Source organism: Peromyscus eremicus, chromosome 5 (assembly GCF_949786415.1).
Source record: "Peromyscus eremicus chromosome 5, PerEre_H2_v1, whole genome shotgun sequence".
Lineage (NCBI taxonomy): Eukaryota > Metazoa > Chordata > Mammalia > Rodentia > Cricetidae > Peromyscus > Peromyscus eremicus.
This window is the reverse complement of record NC_081420.1, coordinates 88,289,999-88,312,369: the sequence shown is the minus strand read 5'-3', so window position 1 is coordinate 88,312,369 and position 22,371 is coordinate 88,289,999. Positions and strand designations below refer to the sequence as shown.

Genomic DNA, 22,371 nt, shown 5'->3' with positions numbered 1-22,371 from the left:
CCTCCAGGGCCACCTCTGCTCTGTGGCGTTAGGGACCCTGGTCCACCTTAAAGCCTTCTGGCTTTCCTCAGCACACACTGGGCAACCCAAAACAGTAACGTGGCGCATGTGCTCCTGGCCTTTGGGAGTTGTGTGACACCCCTCTTCCCACCAGAGTGTACCAGCATGCTGCTGACACAATCATGCTCTGTGCTGAGCCCTGCAGGATGCCCCCATCACCCTGTCCTTGGGACCCCCAGTTCTCCTGGGAAGTGGGTGTTGTCCTGACGGCTATTTGGCAGGGCAATAACCAAAGATTCAGGAAGCATGCAACACTCACTTACCATTTACAGGGGAGAAGATTGCTCTATAGGTGAACAGAAAAGTTGGAGATCTTCCACAGGTGGCTGTGGTACCCCTAGTTTCCCTACTCCCAAGGGCACACCTAGGTAACCGGTATAGGTAAGGCTCCTGTAGGTAAGGTCTCAGCCTTCTGCTCCATTTCAATGACAGATGCAGCCAGGTGGCTCAGAGAGGCCAGGTAACTGGCCCAGAGCTACACTACTACCCCAAGTAAGTCTTTGGTTCAGGACCTTCCCCCTTCCAGGTGATTCTTATGCTCTGGCAGGTTTGGACAAGAACCACAGCTCTGAGACCACACAGTGGCTTCCTGGTTCTTCCGGAGCCCCTGGGGTGGACCCTGGGAATTTGGGGTCCTGGCGCAGGCGGGGCGGGCCAGCTGTGCAGAGGGCGGCGCTGCTGCAGCCCTGCCCAGGGGCGGAGCTCACCTGGGGACCAGGTAGACAGCTCCCGGGCAACCCGGCCGCCCGGGACGCCCGGGAAGCCAGGGCGCGCAGCAGCCGCGGCCTCGCTTGGGCCCCAGGGACGCGGGCAGGGACTGCGACCCGCCCCACGCCCGGCCGTGGAGCAGCCTGGACACCCGCTCACCATGGGGAGGCTCCTCAAGTTTCTGCAGAAACTGGTCTTCCTGGGTCAGGACCACCGGTACAAGGCGCTGGAGAGGGACGAGGTAGAGACCTTGGTGAGTCTGACCGATCTGGTGTGAGGCAGGGGCTCAGACTCCATATTTGTCCCCTAGGATCCTGCACGTGACCCACGGGACCCCATGTGTCACTGGGCACTGCCATTCTGCTCATCGCCTCCTTTAACTCTGAAAAGAAGCTGGCTTCGGAGGAAGCAGCTCCACCCGGCTCAAGGCCCAGAACTCACCAGTCAGCCTGGGTAGGCTAGTCCATTTGGGAAATGAGAAACTGAGACCTGTGCTCTTCAAGGGCATGCAGCTGGCAGGCTACCTAGCCAGGCACTTACGTTTCTCTGACTCCAGGGAATTTAAATACCTGTGCACACACAGGCAGTTGAATGGACTTTAAAAAGCTGCTGGAATTGAGGGAGATGGGGTTGAGGTGGGGACCAAAAAAAAAAAAGCCACACAAAATCTTGCTAAAGTTTAATAGTGAAAATTGAAGTGGCATGGTAGGACTACCGGCTTCATTTCCTCTACATCAGTATGGTTTTTAAAAGCTGCTCTGAGCCCAGCATGGTGGCACAGGCAGGGCAGGTGTATCTCTGTGAGTTCAAGACCAACCTGGTCTACACATAATGAGTTCCAGGACTTTAGTACCAGGAGTTTCTCTCTAGGACCAACAACCATAAAGTTGTTTCTGTGCCTCTGATGGGGCAGTTGGGGTACAGTCAGTGGGTTGGTGACCCAGCACAATCCCTCCCCACCACCCGCTTTGTAAGGTCTGAGAGTGGAAGCTCATGGCACACCCAGAACTCCCATGCTTGCCCCTGGGGAACAACGCCCCCCAAATATGGTCTTTTCGTGTGTGTGTGTGTGTGTGTGTGTGTGTGTGTGTGTGTGTGTGTGTGTGTGTGTCTCTGTGTGTGTGTGTGTTGTGTGGGGGGGGGGTGTTCCAGGAAATTTGTTTTGTAATGACAGAAAATCTTCTGCAACATTTCAGTTTTATTTCTTCCCAAAGAATGCCACAGTCAAGACATTCGATGGTATGGTTCTTAAATATTTACGCATTTATTTACAAAGATGATTGTATGTATCGGTGTAAGAATTCTGGTGTTAGGGCTGTGAACTGCAGGGCTCAAAACTGTCCATGTTAGTCTGCAGCCTTGTGGGCTAGCGGTATACCATAATCCTTTGCTAATGCCAAGTGTGTCCTTACATGTCTGTAATGTGTTGTTAACAGGGATTCGGCGTGTGTTTGTTGACATGGATGGCTTCATTCCTCCCTTTTCTAGTTCTCTCTGTCTTTTGATGTCTTGCACACAGCTGGGCATCCCTGAGTACTCCTGGTGCACACACAGCTGGCTGTCATCAGGGCGTCTGAGAGTGTGCAGGTGTGGGTTTTGTGTAAACCCACATGGAGATGCTCTGAGCCGGGTGGGCTTCCTTCCCCTGAACTGTTCAAAGGCAACCTGTCTGCAGGTGTACTCCCCACCTGGTCGTGTTCTCTGTAGCACACTGATGGGGAGGGAGCCTGGGCATGTGGTGACCAGGACCGAGGACTTCTGGGGAGCTCTCAGCAAAGGCCAGCTATTATAGCAGGTATGCTGTCACCAAAGCTGGCCTTACAGAGGTACGCAATAAGGGTGCACAGTCAGGGTCTTGGGACAGCAGAACTCTGCGGTGGGTCAACGTGTTAAGGCCCTGGCTTCCATCCTCGGTACCACACGAAACAAAACAACCCCACTGAAAACCAGTCCCTGGAAGTGAGGTGAGGGAGACACTTTTTTCCGCTGGGCTTTGAACCCTGTCCCCCACCAAAAGGCTTAGGGAAGGAAGTCTTGTTCATTCTGGGCTCACGTCCGCAAATGTCCTGACTTGGTTTTATGAACACTTGGTGTGTGCTGTGGCCCAGGCACTGGTGGGCTTCACAGCACACAGCCATGAGAGGAATCAGTCCTGAGAACTGGCTGGGTCCCCTCCTGGGCCTCTGGGCTCCAGAGGAGCTTAGTGGCAATTTGGGGACAGAAGAGGAGAGCCAAGGTTGTGGGTGAGCACCAATCGGCTCTTGCGCAGTATTGACTGGACCATCTTGGCCAGCGCTGAGGAGCAAGGTATTCACAAACCAGTCGTCGGGAGGTGAGGACAGTGGCCAGTGAAAGAGAAGAGCTGTTTAATCAGTGGTCTCACTGACCCAGACGTGCTGGAAGGGGACAGAAGGCTGAGATGGAGATGGGGACATCGCCAAGTTACAGGTGCGGAGGCAGAGCCGGGGAGCTAGTTCTTTCCTGCTGTGTTTCCAGGGTGACCAGTAGAAGGGTGTTTGAAAGACTCCTTGGTTTTGATGCTGGACAAAGCTTCTCTCTGATGTCCTGCACAGTAGGAGAAGAACATTAGACTAGAAATTCCTGTTTCTGGGAAGGCCCAGGCGCCAGCTCTGCCCTCGAGGCTGCTCCCGAGGTGGGCGTGACTCCCACCTGTCCTGCCATCCTGGCTATTGACCTTGTCACCCTTCTGGGCTCTCCAGATCCGGGCCTGGGTGCCAGTAGCTGGGCACGTGCAGTGGGCACCCTGTCATTCAACCCAGACTCCAGTGCTTGCGTGCTGGGCCGTGCTGAGGAAAATGCACGCACTTTCTGCCCTTAGGCATCCATCGTGGAGGGTGGAAGAAGCAGGGAATAGTTGACCTTGACTTTTGAGTGTGGGAGCTGATGTCTGAGGGAGGGAGTCATGTCTGAGATTAATAGGAGTGGAAAGATGAGTGAGCTGGGCACAGTTCCCGTCAGGAAAAGGGAAGTACAGGGGCTGGTCTGAGAAGGTCAGGGTACACAGGTGACCCTAGGAGTCTTGTCAGAAAGAATCTGACCTTCTACTTACAGCGGTGGGGGCCTTTGAGTGGTTTTAAATCAGGACTTGGCAGTTGTTCACATACTCATAAATATGTCAGCTTTTAGAGACGCGGTGAAGAAAACAGTCTCAGATTTGCATGTTTAAGACCTGCCACTCAGGCTGAAGAGAGGCTTCTCAGATAAGAGCACTGGTTGCTCTTCCGAAGGACCCAGGTTCAATTCCCAGATCCATATGGCAGCTCACAGCCATCTGTAATTCCAGCTCCAGGGGGCCATGTACTCTTCTGAGCTCTGGGGTCACTGCATGAATGTGGCACACAGACACACACAGAGACAAAACACCCATCCACATTAAAAAATAGATTAATTAAAAAAAAAAAAAGACCTGCCGGGCGGTGGTGGCGCACGCCTTTAATGCCAGCACTCGGGAGGCAGAGCCAGGCGGATCTCTGTGAGTTTGAGGCCAGCCTGGGCTACCAAGTGAGTTCCAGGAGAGGCGCAAAGCTACACAGAGAAACCCTGTCTCGAAAAACCAAAAAAAAAAAAAAAAAAAAAAAAAAAAAAAAAGACCTAACACTTGTCTAGCATGTACAAGGCCCTGGGTTCCAGCCCCCATTACATACCACAGGACTTATACATATATACTCTTAGCCTGAAGTTGACCCTCACCCATCAAAATTCATCAGTATGTGGGTATGTTAGAGAAAAGAATTGCACCCTCTACCTCTTGTCTTCTCCAACAATTTGCACTGAGGCGTGACTTCAATCCATATTAACATTCAACCTGCCAATCAAAGGAGCCACAGGCTTACAGCTCAGCTGTGGACACAGGCTCGTAAGTATGAAGTTTAAAGCTGCTTTCAACAGGACCAGAAAGACCCAGCCCAGGATGTCCAATGGAGGTTTGCTCTCCATCCCTAGTGGAATAACACTTTGTCCCCAAGCTTGCAACAGATACTTGAGCTTGTGCAGCCGAGTGCTCCTGGCTCAGGGTCTCTCACGAGGTGGTGGTCACATTGCGTGTGTGACTGGGGACCCACCTGGCGCACCCACTTCTAAGTACTTCGGCTGTCCTTTCCCAGGGGCTCCTTGTTGCACAGCAGGCAGGCTGCACAGTGTGACTGACTGAAAGCAGACTCAGAATAGCCGCGGCTCAGCCTGAGAATGAGGACTTACGGCTTCTGCTATACCTCTTTGCAACTCTGTGGAGGAAGTCTAGGCTACGACCCCTCTTAGGAAAGGGATGACATTGCTTGAGTGAATACGAGGGCCTGGGGTGGCAATAAGGGGCTCCGTCAGGCTGCCCTCCCCACAGTAGTAGGAAGATTTCCAGGCATATGTGGTGCATATCTCTCATCCCAGAACTCTGGAGTGGAAACGGGAGGATCTGCTTTCAGAGTCATCCCTGGCTCCACAGACAGTTCAAGGAAAGCCTGGGCTACATGAGACCCTGCCCCGTCCCCCCCAAAAAATGAGCAGAAAACAGGATGATTTCTTTAGCTGAAATGATTCAAAGTAAAAAGGCTACACACACACACACACACACATACACACACACATAGCCTGCTCAGGAGTTCCCTAGTTTTGTGATGTTTCTTTTGACACGATTGTTTCTGGGCTCAGAGTTTGGAGTTTTTGAGCATGCTCATGCCAAGAATGGCCCTTTCCACATGTGTGTGCAGAGTGGGATGTCAATATGCAGGAGCTTGCTAGCTTGAGGTCTCAGGCCTGTGACACCTGGCGGCAAGCAGGCTGTGACCCATAGCTGCAGAACTGGCTTGGCTGCTTGCAGATAAGGAACATCTGGATTGCAGATGGTGTTTCTTCACTTTAGTCTCTTGTGTTTAATAACTCACTCCAGGGCTCCTTGTGGGTGGCAGGTAGTGAGCTGCAACCAAGACAGGATCCATGCCAGTCACCTGCTGGCAGCTGGCCGCCCCTCTCTGCCCCTCTCACCTCTGTAGTTTACACTTGAGAGTCCCCAGCTGAGATCTGTGATGTCTCCATTCTCCTGTTAACGAGGTGTGGTGAGACTTTTGTCACTGGTGCCACCAGGTCTATGCTTATCAGGCCAATCGCTGAAGGAGTTTCAACTTAATAAGTTCTCAGGAAACCTGAAGTTCTTGGAGAATCAGTCCAAAGATGACACCACGGGATCTGTCTAGTCTTAATGCCACAAGCCTTGTCCTGAAGGATAAAGAAGTCTAGACCCTGAGCTCTGAAACTAAGATCTATACGAGTGAAGTGTTTGGTGTGTATCTGAGGGAAGAGGGTGTAAAGCTGGGGGCTGGGGGTCCTGAGCACTCTCAGTGACAACAAGATCATCCACCAGATGGATAGGTGTAGTCTGTTCCTACCCTCCACCAGGGTAGGAACTTGTCTGTCTCATGCTCAAAGCCGCCTAGCTTCTAGAGGACCTAAGTGTTTGAGCTTGCCTCCTGCCCTGACAGTGACCAGTTGAATTGAGAGCTGGTAGAAAGTGCATCCGGGGGCCGGGCGGTGGTGGCGCACGCCTTTAATCCCAGCACTCAGGAGGCAGAGCCAGGCGGATTTCTGTGAGTTCGAGGCCAGCCTGGTCTCCAAAGCGAGTTCCAGGAAAGGCGCAAAACTACACAGAGAAACCCTGTCTTGAAAAACCAAAAAAAAAAAAAAAAAAAAAAAGAAAGTGCATCCGGGGACCTCCTGCCTGGGACAAACTGGGCCTTGGCCAGGGACCCTGGCAGGGTCAAGAGCTAAGGGTTGCAGTAACTGGATGAGGTGGCTGTGAGTGTGAACAGCACTATCAGGCACCCCAGCCTGCCGCATGAGGTGCCAATGGGAAGAGGATGATTAGGGGGACACAGGCTGCCATTCTTGGGCTTCCCCTCTCCCAATGATTCCCGACCGCGGTGACTTTGGGTCACTGTCATAAGGACCGTGGGAGTGAGCACAGGAAAGGGGCTCAGCTCAAGGTAGTTACAGCTGGTGTGAGATCAGAACTGGCTGCCCAATTCCTGGGACTGGGTGGGTACGAAAGAAAAATGCGGGATCCCTATGCACAAAGGAGGAGAGTGTTTTTCCGTCTCCCATTGTCACGGCTTTTACAAAATTACTTTATTGACTACTGTGCATATGGGCACAGCACACACGTAGAGGTCCAAGGACAACTTCGTGGAGTTGGTTCCATCTTTACAAGGGTTCCAAGCTTGCAGTGCAGGTGCCTTTACCCGCGGAGGCATCTCACCAGCCTCAATTTCTTAAAAAATGTGGTTAGTGGGCAGGGGACATGCACACCACGACACGTATAGGAAGGCAGAGGACAACTTTGGGGATTTGGTTCTCTCCTTTCACCATGTAAGACCTGGGGATTGACTCCGGTCATCAGGCTAGTGACAGACTCCTTTACCCGCTAAGCCCTGCCAACGGCCTTGTTATGGATTTTGACTGCTTCCTAGTATTGCACCCTGTGGATAACTACAGGGCGTGTGCAGAGATACCAGAGGGAGGGTGGTCACGACCACTGGAATGGTGGGTGATGGGAAGTGGAACCCCGCACAAGCAGAGCCACCCAGCCCCAAGCTAGGCACGTCTCTTTGTCCCCTTGGACTTCTTCTGTGTGGCACAAACCTGAAGATAAATCAAGTCGGCTAGCATGGAGCAGGAAGCTCCAGGTGCCTCTTCTCCCACCCCTTAAGAGCTGGGATCTCTGTGCGCCTGTGGTCTCACAACCAGGGAGCCACAAAGTGGGACGTACCTGGGGCTCTCCCGGGAGAGGAAGGGGAAGATCAGCACCGAAGCACGGTAGTGGCCTGTGCTGCCTCAGGATGCACAGGGCAGCTCCTGGACTGTTTTTAATTATGCTTATGAATTATTTTGTGCATGTGGAGTTTTTTGTGCATGTCAGAGGACAACTTGTGGGAGTTGGTTTTCTCCTTCCGCCACATGGTTCCCAGGACTCAAACTCAGATCATCGGGCTTGACAACAAAGACCTTTACTCACTGAGCCATCCCACCCATCCCACTGTAGGGCTTTTGACCTGTGAAATACGGGCAGTGACCCGAGCGCAGCACCAATCAGTGGGGCCTGTGGTCACTATGGCTTCCACAGCTGGAGGGCTGGGGTCTTTCTCTGACTTCCTGCCTGCTTCCTATCTACAGTACCCAGCTGGGGGCAGGGGTTCAAGTGTTGCCCATGGGTGTAGATGCCCTGGGGTGGGCCAGTTCTCCCTTGGAGGAGGTACTATTTCTCTGCAGCTTGCTATGGCTCACACTTGAGGCCTGGGACAGGTATTGCCAACCGGCTCCTCCTGAGACAGAGAGCATCATTTCCCTCACCCTGTCCTGATCATCTTCTGAGAGTGTATTGTGTCCTGAGCTCTTAAGAACTCCAACCTGATGAACCGCCTTTAGTGACCTTGCTTCATCTCAGTCATCTCTTTTAAAGCGCTGCCTGTAGAGAAGCCATATCCCAAGGCTGGGGTAGTGGTGGCCACGAGAGGGGATGCAGCACATAGCTCCAAGGTCCCTACGGAAAACAGGAGCTGCAGCCATCATGAGAAAATGCATGCCTTCCATGGAGGTTGCCGAGTACTTGAACTTAGGTTAAGGCCCCATTGTGGGGTGTTTACCCACCACCCCCACAGTTCCCCAGAGTTTTCTTGAGTGCGAGCAGCAGCAGGAAATATTAGATAGAAGGATTTATTGCGGAGAATCTTGTGGAGATAAACAGATAGAAAATAAAGGATAGCCTCGAGAGGGCCTGGAACCTTTTCCAACGGCCCTGACTGTCTCTGCCCCAGGGTATTTATAGAGACACCAAGGGGTAAAGCAAAAGACCTCCTCCCCCAGCACAGCCAAGTGCAGACCATCTCAGACACCTGCACTCAGGCCCGTGGCCCTAATTATCCTCTATGCGGACCTGCTGGGTAAAGCCACGAGGAACCCGAGAACAGGCTTGCACACCCCATCTGTCCCCACTTCTAGACAGAAACTGTGCTACTGCAAGGTCTCTTCCAGAACCTTCTGCTGACCTACTGGAGGGAAGAGAGCCCAGCAAAGCACAATTGAGTGTAGACATGCCCATGACTTGTGAGTCTGAAAACTTCCAGAACCAAGATCAGTGTTGCACATGGTCTCTCCTGAAGAGCCATGAGTATGTGACCTGGTTAGTCTGTGCTTCACCCACAAGACCACTCATGTATCCCCCAGGATTTATAAGTCTTTGCTTCTAGACAGATCAAATGTGGGAGTCTCGTGGGTGTTGGGGGAAGGAGTGCTGATCTGAGACCACCCCGACCCGGATCTCCAGCCGCAGCCCCTGGTGGGTCCTCCCCTTCCTGGTGTACAACAGAGGAGCCTGATGTGCCTCATCTGGCATACCCCTGTGTCCTACTGTGTAAGGAGACACTTGTCATAAGAGTCAAGGAGAGTCAGGCTCACTCCCAGGCCTCTGGTTTCCTCCTTTGCCCCCTTCCTAGCTCTTCATAGCTTTTAGGCAGCATAAGCAGAGTCTGCATGGGCCTTGCACACCCAGAGGCCTTCCCTCAGCACCCACGGAGAGGAAATGGAACGACCAAGATGCTGCCCTGACTCCCAGCAGCCTTGGGGACATGTGAGAAGTGCAGTCTTCGGCCTGCTCCAGGCCTCAGACACCGGCACCTACGGCCACTCTGGCACTCTGGGCTCTAGCTGGCTTTGGTGGCTCTGATGCTCCCTGAACCATGAGACTCATCCAATGGATCAACAGCTTCTCATTGGTTAGACGACATCCTCCTGTGCACCCTCTCTGGGGTGAGAGAGAGTCAGCAGAATGCCTGTCCTACTATGGAATATCTTGAGACAGGCCCTACGTGTGGGAGGGAGGAGCCGGACAGACAGACAAAGCCTGGAGCTTCTGCTGTGATACAGACACTCTCTGGAGGAAGAGTTGGGGCACAGAGATTGTGATTAGCATTTGACTGGCACACTCCTGGGTCACACCACATAGACCATATCTACCTGGCTATGGGAGCGGATACCTGGGAAATTAAGCCAGACTTCCTCCTCCTTGATTGGGGAGGTGCCTGCTCCCCAGGAAGTCCTGTGGGCTGGTCCTCCTCTGTGTCACTCTCTCTGGTTTCTGAGGACTTCTTCTCATAGCTGTCCCTAATCTATCCCCCAAGTATCAATGTAGTGAAATTTCAGTGTGTCCTGACTTCTCTGCCCATGTCCATTGGTATTAATTATTGTCTCTGGACCCCCCCTGCCTTATCCCCCACACCCCACCCCCGGGACTGAATGTGACTCTCCGCTCTCTTTTTCTTTCCATTTTCCCCCTTTCTACATCTGTCCTCATTTCCCCCTTTGTATACCTGTAATTTATTGTGCCTCCGTGAACCCACAGCAAATCTCAGTGGGCACAGTGCCACGCCTCACCCCCACCACACATTTTGGTCCCATTTTTCTCCCAGGCACTGCTGGTCTGTCACTGTGTGACAGTCAGGCTGTGATGTGCAGGGGCACCCTGGTCCTTTCTCTGAGCTGCTCTAAAGGCTGTGGGATAGGCTGCCAGATTCTCTGGCCCAGGCTGCTTTCCTGTAGACTCCATCGCTACACCTGGCCCTGTGAGAACTTACGTAATGTCTCCATGTCCCCATGCCTGAACCTACCCTCGGTACAATGAGGTAAACTATGTACATCGGAGGTGCCTCCTGAGAGTGATTAGGATTAAATCATTAAGTCATTAAAGAGTGATTAAATATTAAATTAAGGATTGAAGTGTTGAGGATGTCATGGGAGGGCAGTTTGTGTGTGTGCGCGCCGGCGTGGGCACCCACACGGTGGTCAGACCACACCCTTAAGTTCATTCTTTAGACACCATTTTTCTCTCCCACTGGCATGAAAATTGCCAAGTAGGCCAGGCTTGCTGGCCAGAGAGCGATCCACCTGTCTCAGCCTCCAGCCTGCCACCTCTCCATCTCTGCTTGACTTCTCTTTTTCTTTCTTTTTTCTTTTTTAATGTGATTTCTGGAAACTGAACTTGGGTCCTCATGCTGAAAGGCCATCTCCCCAGCCCCCACTTTACTCTTTAGTTATAGGAGGGTGTTATTACATGACTCCACCTGCAGAGAACCATCCCAGTTCCACCGTGCCTCGGCTCCCCCACCTCCCCTGAATCCTGCAGCACTGGAAGCTTGGCACACACTGCCCACACTTAGCTGGTTTCCCTCTCTGCTTTGAATCCTTGGAGAAAATCTCCGCAGCAACCAGAGGTTCTGAAATGTCAGGAGCTTTCCTGGAGTGAGACGACAGGCCTGGGAAGCTGGAGGCTGGTCCTTTGACTTCTAAGTTTCACTTCTCTGTGCTGCTGGCTAATCTCTTGGGCTACTGAAACAGGCTCTTTCTGCAAATAGCCCCTGGCACATGGGCTGACTATCCAGTGAGTAATCCAGTCATCCTTCCTGTCTCCTCCTGGCCAGGTGGATCCCAGCAACCCAGTGCTGCTACAGCCAGGGATCTGGGGCCAAATGCTCCCAAGACCAAGGGTCAGAGACCTAGCATCACCGAGTTTCAGGGTCAGATACTCCCCACAGGGAAGCCCTTGGCATCTCAGGAAGAGTCAGGAAGGTTTTTCCCAGGGCTAGAGGAATCAGGCTAGCCACCCTGATCTACTGATCTCCAGAAATGAGGCCCACAGAAGTGGCCTCAAGACAGGCAGGTAGAACCTGCAGATGAAACCAGATGTGTGACTCTGCTTCCAGGAACACAGGTGTGGTACTTCCTGGAGCCACTTTCCCTATCATCCTGGGCTCAGTTCAGGCCCTGCAACTTCCTGCTGCACAGGTCACAGCAGATCCAAAAGAAACCCGCTTTGCACAACCAAACCCAGAATAAATGAGTGAGATGGAGGCCCAGCTCTGTCTGAGAGGCAGGGAGGTGGAGTGGAGGGTCCACTGCCCAACAGAAAGGTAGGCTCTGTGCTCACTCAAAACCTGCCTGCTGTGACCTTGGGTGAAGTCTTTTGATCCTGGGACACCACTCGCCCCGACAACAAAGTGGTCATTGCCCATCACCAGCTAGCCTGGCCTTTTGGGTAGACTTGGGAGCTGGGGCATGCAGAATGGCAGCTGTATTGGGGAGGGTGTGCTCAGTGAATGCAAGCTGTGCCTCCAGCTACAGAGGGGACTGTTAGAGGACTGTGAAACAGACACTGAATGTCCTTCACCAGGCCCTTACAGTTAAGACATGGCCATGCCAACCACCTTACCTTTTGGGCACAAATTGCATGATGACCCATTGGCCCTAAACACTTGAAGACATTCATTCCTAATTACAGTGAAGCCCTTACAGTCCACTCACACCATGACTCAGCCATGGGCACAGTCACATGGTGCGTGGACTCATGCAGGTCTGGAACCTCCTGGAGTTATACGTTCCTTGTCCCCTGTATATGGAATGGTTCCTTGGGTTTTCCTGGTCTTCGAAGTCCGTGGTGTTTTTAAAGATTCCAAGCTCATAACTTTGTGGAGTGTTTCCCCGCTTTGGGTTGGTCTAGCATTTCCTCAGGTAGACGTTGGCTCCGTTCTCCTGATGGACCTCATGGGGGGCAGGTAGTGCTGAGTCCCACACTCCACTGTGTCAAAAAGCCTGAGGTGGTATTTGTTTACTTGTGTGTGTGCTCACGTGTGTGCGGAGGCCAGAGCGTGATGTTGGGCGTTTCCCTCTGTTCTCCACTTCACTTTTCAAACGGTTTCTCACTGAACTTGGAGCTTGCTGCTTGGGCTAGATCGGCTGCCTCGGCTTCCCCAGCACTGGGATGACAGAAAGCCCTCACGTGCCTGGCTTTTACACAGGAGCTGGGGACTGAACTCAGATCCTCATGGTTGTACGGTCAGCCCTTTACCCCACTGAGCCATGTCCCCAGTGTCTTTGTGATGCTGTCTGTCCCACTGCTGGTGGCAGCAGCTCCTCCCCTCAGCTGAGACTAATGTGTCACCCTCTTAGCTCGGCCTGCATGGGCTATGCTCACCTGACTAAAAGCGTCCCTGAGTGATTTCTTAATCCCACTATTCAGTCATTGCCTAGCTGCCCACGCCAGGGAAAGCTTCCTCTTCTCTCCAGCCCTGAAGTCATTCAGACCCGTGTGAACACACGCATTCGGATTTGATTCTGTTAGTGTCTGTTGTCAGTATTCATTTCAGCCTGCTCTGGCTGCCCACATCTGCCTTGTGAGAGACCCTTTGTAAGGCGTCCATGACCTCCTAACCTTCCCGGACTCTGGTGAGGCTGCTGGGGTAGGAAGAAATTCTACACCTACCTCCCACCGTCTCTCCCCAGTCAGGGAAGCAGCCCTGGCTCCTGGATGTGCATTTTGCTTGGACCACTGTGTTAAGAAACAACAACAACAAAATCTACCGCTGCTTGTCTTTGCTGGTGGGAGGAGGGGTGTGTGCATGCATACACTGTTAGTCTATATTCAGTTTTGTGTCTGCGCACATACACACTCGTACATTCCAATCCAATGAATCCCTAACAGCCCATGCCCGCTCCCTGAGGACTTTGCTGAGAACACCAGTCACTGAGGTTACAATCTCCCTGTGTGTGTGCAGTCTTCTCCCCGTCACCTATGTGTTGGTTCCCAATTACATTGGCTGCCCACTCAGCCCAGATGTGTCCTCTTGTCCATGTCTATGCTGTTCCTCCTGAATAACACACATGGTGAGTCATAGTGTGTCTTGCTGAGAGCTGGCTAGTCCCTTAGGCCTTATACACACACACACACACACACACACACACACACACACATACACACACACACACACACATACACACACACATACACACCCACACACGCACACATACACACCCACACATGCACACACACACACACACACACACACACCCCCACAAGCACGCACACACTCAGATGTGCTTACGTACATGCTCATACTCTCTCACACACATGAGCACACATGCACACATGCATGCATGCATGCATGTGAATACATGCACACGAATACTCTAGACACCATTGCAGCCCAGGAAAGAACTCGTTGCCCCTCTTGACCCAAGGCTGCAGCTGCAGCTGTTCTCTCCGCAGTCTTGGCTGCATGTTCTTGTTGAGTTCATGTCATAGGACAACACACAAGACTTAAGAAAGGCATAGGCTTTGCTGTGGGAGGCCCAATAGGCAGGTAGGGAACCAGAATTTGAATTCTGAGCAAGCGGCTGGCCCCCCTATATCCACAGCTGCCTAGGTTGTTGCATTGAGACATTTTTCCACTTGATACTAAGAAGCACTGGGTGGGCCCCGCCGGGCTCACTTACAACCGTCTGCCCCTCTTTTCTCTACTGCATTAAGCTATGCTAGGTGACCTGCCCCTCAGGGTGAGTAGGACCTGGGGCTCCACGGTAGATGTTCAGTGCCCTGCAGCATTCCCTCTGGGCCTGCTGGAGGAAAATGGAGGCTTTTCCTCATGAGCCCTTTTCCTAGTGAGCAAGGTCTTACGGCCACTCAGCATTTCTTCCTGGGGAAGCAACTGCCCCTCTCTCCATCCCTGTCCCGGGCCAGCCAGGACTGGCTTCCCCACTTTGAGTCAGTAACTCTTACTTGTAGTTCCAGACTCCCCAAAGCACAGAACCATTTCCCATGGCCCCTGCTTTCAGCTACCAGGTTTCCAAACCCAAAGGCCACCCGAGTCCGCGCGGTCTGCTGGATTCTGCCAGAAGCATATCTTCCGTCTTCTTTTTCTCCATGTTTTACGTGGGCCCCCTTATGCACAGCGGCCCACACTTCTAATTTTCCTCCTCTAACTCTTGTGAATGGTCCCACTATTTGGGGAAGACCCCGTGGAAGTGTCCATTATAACTACACACCTGCCCTGGGACCTAACAAAGCCATGTACGACGTAACAGTCCAAACTGGACACAGCCTACATGCCAGCCCCTGCAACCAGCTAATAAATCACGACGCCAGGTTGCTATATGGTAATAGGATGAAATGCCCATGGTCCCACACAGCAACAGAGTGACCTGCCCTCACTGGTAGAGAAATAGCCACTCTCACAAAGATAGCAGGAGGACTGGGGTCCCTGGGTGTGACACTTCTGTGGGTTTCTGAAGCAGGCAGAGCAGATTTCTATGCAAAGCAGTGAGGATGTTTAATCTTCCTAGAAGGTGGTGTGTGAGAGAGGGCCCAGTAGCAGGACGATTCTGGGAGCTGTGAGTTCCGTCGATGTCTGGGTGGTGCTCAGGCATACACACATGTGAGTCTCAGTACAGCTGTGTGTGACTTACACACATGACTATGGCAGGCGTACCTCAACATACAGTTAACACTTCCACTCAGGGAACTCTTTCAGGGGCAGCTTTGTGCCACACGTTACAGCGCTCTCCTGGTTAACCAGCCAGCCTATTAGTGGGTGTTTGGATTGACACTAACACAGAGCCATCGTGGACAGTACTGTGAGGTGTGGCTCTGAGAGGACCCTTCTGTAAAGAAAGCGTCTGAACAAGAAGTGAGCAGAGCATTTCCAACTCGAATGATGCCACACGCTCTGCAGTGGGGGCTGTCCTAATTCATACCTCACAGCTGTATGTGAGCAAGCTCTCCCCGGCACCAGTCCCAGTGTGCAGAAGTCCTCAGCTTTATCATGGGGCTTACTTTCTTAGTGTATATCTTTTTCCCAGTTTTCACAAAACAACAACAATAGAAACAATGGGCAGTCATGTTATTCTTTGCAAGGTCAGAGACTCACATTGTTTTGGTAAATTTTTGTCTTGGTGTCCTGCAGCAGTTTTACCGTTGAACTCTGTTCACAGTGTTCACTGTACGTTACACAGCCCAGTCCCTTTTCTGTCTGGAACTTGAGTCTATTTCTTATCTTAGTTTTATCTTGTACTTAGAAAGTCCTTTCTCACTCTGTGATCCTAAGAAAAGGCAGGCCTTGGCTTCCTCTTGCACTTGGATGGCTTTCTTTGTCCTGTCTTCTCATTTGTTGATTTAAGTGAAGGTGCTTGCATAATTTCTTGGCATAGACCATAGGAACTGTGGTCTCCCAGGCAGCGGGCAGGGTTCTCTGCATTCAGGAAGAAGCCAGGGAATAAAGGAGCAAGCCAAGAAAGCATTGTTAGGGTAGACTTGTGCCTGCTGCAGAGGCCACAGCACAGGCGTTGGCCTCTGTGGGGATGTGGGTGGTGCCGCCTTAAGGGGCAGCCTGCATTGTGAACACCACTCCCTGCCTGTTCCTGCGCCTGTACTTTCTGACTGCCTTCCTGCTTGTGCATGCAGCTGTCATGGCCGCTCACCCCCTCCCTTTCTAGTATCAACATTGAGACTGTTCTCATCTTCTCTCCCCTCTACAGCATGTTGGAGCACCCTCCGCTTTGCATGCACTGTGCTGACACCCCTGTGTAAGTTGGATTATGACAGCCCCTCTCCCATGAGGCCGGTGGAGAAGTGGGGGAGGCCCATGTGTCTGGATACAGGGAGGGGCTGGAGTCTGGAGCTCAGCAAGCAGACGATGACAACACCAGGGTACCACCGTGGCTTTAACATGACACCACACATCTCCATCACTCCAAGCCACAGCCGTGTGCTCCCTGATGCTTGGAGGACAAGAGTCCAACCTGGGTCTCACAGGTAGAAGACAGAAGACAGTCTGACCAGGGCAGCTCCTTGTGCAGGTTCTGAGGGGGCAGGGAGCTATTTCCCCGCTCAGGGAGGCCACCTGCTGCCCTTGGCTTGTGACCCCATTTCCATCACAGAGTTCAATGACTCCATCAAGGCAATACCACACTGTTGGTTTTTTAAAAACAGGACCTTGCTGTGTAGCTCACACTGGCCTCAAATTCTCAACAATCCTCCTGCCTCAGCCTCCCAAGTGCTGAGATTGTAGATGAATGCCACCATACCCAGTGTGACTAATTTTTTCTTAGTGGATATGAGTCTCTGGCAGTGTCTGGTTCACATGCACAGGAATTCCTGAGTGCTCATGTGGACATCAGAGGTGACCGGGCCTCTGCACTCTTGTTTGTTAAGACTGGTACTGCCTTCAGGACAGTTCTGAAAGGAACCCTGCCATCATCACCTGTGCTTGGGGTTTCTTAGTGTCAGGAACTGCCCGTGGGTCTTCCTTCTCCTCTTCTCCAATAGCCCTTCTCCTTTTTGGTAATGCCCTGCTGTGACAACCCCTACTAGTCTGAGGAAGAAATTGAGGCAGGGGTCCGTTTTAACAAGTATGTTATAGGAATGAATACACGTGTTATCAGCCCCAGAACAGGATAGAGATCTTGGGATCTAAGAGAAATGAATAAGATCCCTGCACTGGACAGACAGGGAGGCAGAGAGGCCAGGACGGGGCTGAGGGAGGCTGGGCCCTGCTGCCCCAACGCTCTCTCCGCACTGAGCTCCCGGATGTCTGTTGAGCCTGTGTCTTCCATGGGAGGTCACATTTGTCCTTTGTAGGTCTCTGTTGGGCTGAGTTCCAGCCTGAGCCTGCTGCTGGGGAACTCCTCTGAGAAGTCTCAGTGTCCTGGACTGTTGCCTCAGGGCCCACATGGAGCAGCAGGCTGTTTGCTGCAGGCAAATAGTACTCTGGGGTCACAAGGAGGCACAAAGGCAGGGGAGGTCAGCTAGTGTGGGATTCTATTGTACGAAATCCACAGAGGTCAAAGCTCAGAGAAAATCAGTCTATGGCCATGAAGACGGCAGGGGGTGGGCCAAGGGAGGGTCAGTCACCACAGCCAGGCCAAAAGAGATGGGTGTGTCCTGAAACCAGCCAGGATTTGAGTGTCTCCGAGCCAGAGAGAGAGAGAGAGAGAGAGAGAGAGAGAGAGAGAGAGAGAGAGAGAGAGAGAATGAGAATATATGTATATGTGTGTATGTCTGTGTATATCTGTATTTATGTGTATGTGCCTGTGTATATATGTATGTGCATGTATATATGTGTGTGTACGTGACGTTTCAATATCACAGGATACTGTATTTGGAAAGTGAGTGTGGTATAGCCAGAAGGAAGGGTGCAGGTGTGCTCACACCCAGGGTTGTCTCCCACACGGAGGGAGCAAGAGAGATGGCTGCGTGGGGACTAGAGCCTAGCAGTCCAGTGGTGCACGTTTCTCTGTAGAGGAATTTGCCGGGAGCTCTTTATTGGTGTGGAGACATTCCGGGAACCACAGAACTGGTGAGGAGCTGTCTTCACTGCGGTGCTCTGGATTTTGATATCAAGAGCAGAATCCCAGGAGATGGGTGTGTTTGGGGGTTCCCATGGACAAATCGGCCGCCGGGTACTCACTTGCACGTGGGGTGCGGCGTTGGTGAAAAGGGAAGAGGAACTTGGACTGCACCTCAGCTAAAGGAAGTTGTTAGCACCTCTCTCTTTCCTCTTTCCCAGTTCCTGGTGGCTTGAGAAGGAAAAGATGCTATCGTGTCCCAGTGCCAGAATTCTGGGAAGAACACTGTACATGTCTCGATGTGCCCTGGCACCGAGGTCCCTCTGTCATCACAGTGGCCCAGGCCCCTGGTGTCTGATGGCCTGGGGCTCTGGGCACAGGTCCTCGGGCTTCTAGGACCTAATGGTGGCCTCCACCCCTTTCCTCGAGTTATTTACAAAAACTCATGGAACTAGGGTGTGATACCACATATTGCTACAGGAGACACTCTTTGTTTGTTTGTTTGTTTGCTGTTTGTTGTTTGTTTTTTTCAAGACAGGGTTTCTCTGTGTAGTTTTGGTGCCTGTCCTGGATCTCGCTCTGTAGACCAGGCTGGCCTCGAACTCACAGAGATCCGCCTGGCTCTGCCTCCCGAGTGCTGGGATTAAAGGCGTGCGCCACCACCACCAGCTCAGGAGACACTCTTTACAGTTTACACTCAGCCCGATTGCTGCAGTAAGGGGGTCCAGGTTTTGAACATGTAAAATGTCACCCTGATCTGTCAGCCTAATCCTATTAAAGAAGTTTGTTTCGTGCAGCTGGACAGATCATTCAGATGGCTAAGTGCTTTGATACACAGACCTGAGGACCTGAGTTCATATCCCCAGTGTCCACATAGACATGGCACACATCTGTAACCTAACCCAGGGCACAGGTGTGCAGAGCCAAGTGGAGCCTCAGAGCTCACTGGCCACCCAATCTAGCCAATAGGTGAGTTCCGGGTTCAAAAGATGAGAGACCCTGTCTCAAAAAAAAAAAAAAAAAAAAAAAGAGTGGACACAATGATAGAAAATACCAAGTGTTGGCCACATGTATGTGCATACCACACACACACACACACACACACACACACACACACACACACACACACAAACACACACAAACACACACACGAATATAATAATAATAATAATAATAATAATAATAATAATAATAGAAAAAGGTTATTTCCAAACAGATGTGTCAATAATAGCCAATGACTACAAATGAACCCCGCATGCCCCTAGCAGGAGGGATAGATAGGCGCAGAATCTACACATGCAGAGGAAAACTGAGCATCTGTGGAGAGAGCAGTGTGCCACCCTGCCCACTGTCACTAACATGGAGAGAGAACACAGTCCAAGGGTGCTGGGCATGTGACCGTTTCCATAGAGTTCACATTGGAAAAAAAACAACAACCCTTTGGGTGGTTGGCGAGTGAGCTTGGGGACTGATGCCACCGGTCTCATGATGTGGGAGCAGATCACGTGGGTAGACGTGTGTACTCGGGGTGTGCACACGTTGCATATGTGTGTCCTGCTTTAACCAGAGACCTCATAGCAAAGCGTCCGATGCTCACCAGCCACACTGCTTTCTCCACAGATTGATGACCAGTGTGAGCTGAAAGCCATCGAAAGAGAAAAGACTGTCACAGCGCTGCCACCCCGGGAAGCGTGTAAATGCAGCAAAGAGGATTTGGCCAGAGCCTTCCATGTAAGAACTGTTTGTATCTGTGTTTATTACTTTCCTCGTTGTCTTGACAAAAATGCCCCCCCAAAAGCAGGTTAAGGCAGCTGCTTTCTGGTTCTGGTTCAAGGTCCGTCATAGTGGGAAGTCCTGGTGGCAGGGGCGTGGGGCAGCTGGTCACCTGCATCTGCAGTCAGGAAGCAGAGGGAGATGGATGCTGGTGCTCAGCCTGGCCCCGCACTCATGGGATGGTGCTACCCACATTCAGGATGGGTCCTACCTCAGTAAAACCTCTCTGGAAATGCCCTCATCCAGGGTGTGTTTATGGGGATCCTAACTCCTGTCATAAGATGAGCCGTTATGCCGGATGCCACTGTGAGGTAGTTTGTGGATTAAGAGAAAGTACCACGGAGCTGTCAGTGCAGAACAGTTCTGGTTTCTACAATGCTGCTGTCCCTGGAGCCAGTGCCTGAGGTCCCCGAGGGAGGCCGAGTGTCCTTCCGCCCACAGTTCCTTTGGCAAATGGCGAGAACCAGAGTGAGTGACCAGCACTGTTAGGGAGCCGCGTGGCCCCAGGCTCCTCCAGGCTTCTGTCATCAGGGCTCAAACTCTTCGCTCACGCCTGCCTCTCCCTTTTCATTTTTTATGACGTGGAGAGGCCAGTTACAGGCATCAAATTCTCACAAGTACCTGAGGGATTTAGAATTTGAGAGCATCGCAGGAAAAAAGCCAGAGCTGGCCTAGGAATCTGCCCTCTGGGGCCACAGGATGGAGTCAGTACCATATCTTTAGCTTATATTACTTCGAACACCAGGCAGAAATGGTGATGCATGTGTGTGCGTAAGTGTGCATTGGTATGTTGTATGTATGTGCATGTACATATATATGCATGTGCATGTGTGTACAGGTATATGTGTGCATGCATATATGTATTACATGGGCATATGTGTATCTGTGCGTGGGTATTAGGATGTGTGTGCATGTACATATATGTGCACCTGCATGTGTGCACATGTCTATGCATGTGCATGTGGGGGGTATGTGTACATAGGTGTGTTGTATGTATGTGCACGTACATATGTATATATGTGCATGTATGTACATGAGTATGTGCATGCATATATATGTTACATGGGCATGTGCATGTCTGGATGGGTGTGAGGGTATATGTGTGTGCATGTGTGAATGTGGGTATGTATTATTCATAGCTCATCCTGCCTTGGGAAATGAAAAGTTTAGCAGGGAAAGGGCATGTGGTACCATGACAGGCCTTAAGAATGACCTAAGAGTCCATCTCAAGCCCTGATTCTTGGGGAGAAGAGGAGGAAGGTCTTTTTCCTTGTTCAGACATTTCCTGAGCCAGAAAAATGAGCTCAGCCCTCTTTTCCTACAGAGAACACCTGGATCCCACTCTCTCTTCCCCCCTATCCCCACCCCGCAGCCCTGTACAGCTTTCTCAGAAAGTTCCCCTGAACACAAAGCTCCCTGACATGATGACCAACACTTACACTGGCTGTGCCTTGATTTTGTTCTCACTAAGGGCCTGGATTAGCATCTGCCATGGGCGGGTGATATGGTCACTTCAGCAACTCCCAGAGATGCCTATTTTGTTTAAGATGGAATTTCATGATAATAAGAGACACAATATAAGTCATTTGGGGTTTGTTGTTTGGGTTTTGGTTTTGGGTTGTTTTTTGTTTTAAGACAAGACTTCAGTCTGTAGCCCAGGCTAGCCTTGAACTTCCCAATCCTGCCTCAGCTTCCCAAGTACAGCAGTCACAGGTATACCCACTATGCCTGGCTCTCTGAACCATTCATGTTTTGTTTTGTTTTGTTTTGGTGTCTGAGACAGGGTCTCATGTAGCCCAGGCTGCCTCAAACTCACTCTGTAGTTGAAGCTGCCCTTGAACTTCTGATCCTCCTGCCTCGGCCTCCCAAACATTTGGATCCCAGGTGTGCACCACAAGCCCAGGATTTCTCAACAGTTTTAAGTGAATGTTTTGTGAAGAACAGTTGCCACTCTTTGCCAATGGCACCGTTATCCACCTCTGGAGTTCTGCCCATCTTGCAAACCTGGGCTCTGTCCTCATTAAACAGCACCCTCCACCTCCCTCCTTCAGGCCTCACAGCTCTGCTCACGGTCTGCCTATATGAGCTGCATAGCCTTTCTCTTAGGGATAGGTTTATCCCCCTCAGTTCTGCTCTCCAGGTCCACCCATCAACAAAACGATCTTTCTTTCTGAATCTACGTAGCCCTGTCACAAGTCTACACGACATGGCTTATCCATTCACCTCAACAGATGCAGACTGCCTCCTCCTTTAGACTGTTGAGACCAATGCTGCCCCCAGTGTGTAAGCACCTCTTTGTGTCCACTTCCAGTGCCTTTGGGCCTGTATACCCAGAGTGGAATGACTGGGTCATGTGGTAATCCTGTTTAATATTTTGAAAAGCTGCTAGATAGTAGCTATATCCAAGGTTTGCTCTCTCGCTCTCTCTCTCTCTCTCTCTCTCTCTCTCTCTCTCTCTCTCTCCCTCTCTCTCTCCTCCCTCCCTCCCTCCCTCCCTCCCTCCCTCCCTCCCTCCCTCTCTCTCTCTCTCTCTCCCCGTGTGTGTGTGTGTGTGTGTGTGTGTGTGTGTGTGTGTGTGTGTGTGTGACTGTGTAGTCTTGGCTTTCCTGGAACTTGTTCCATAGACCAGGCTGGCCTCAAACTCACAAAGACCCAGCT

The 22,371-nt window shown here is 51.6% G+C and overlaps 1 protein-coding gene across 1 annotated transcript in view; it reads left to right on the top strand.

Annotated features, from left to right (window-relative positions):
• Nucleotides 1-928: 928 nt before the first annotated feature.
• The window catches only part of Atp2c2 (ATPase secretory pathway Ca2+ transporting 2), a 59,113-nt gene continuing 37,670 nt past the window's right edge, over nt 929-22,371 (top strand). The window contains exons 1-2 of the mRNA XM_059263051.1: nt 929-1,021; nt 19,561-19,671. Of these exons, the coding sequence (XP_059119034.1) occupies nt 929-1,021; nt 19,561-19,671 (204 nt within the window). The remainder of the gene's footprint in view (nt 1,022-19,560; nt 19,672-22,371) is intronic.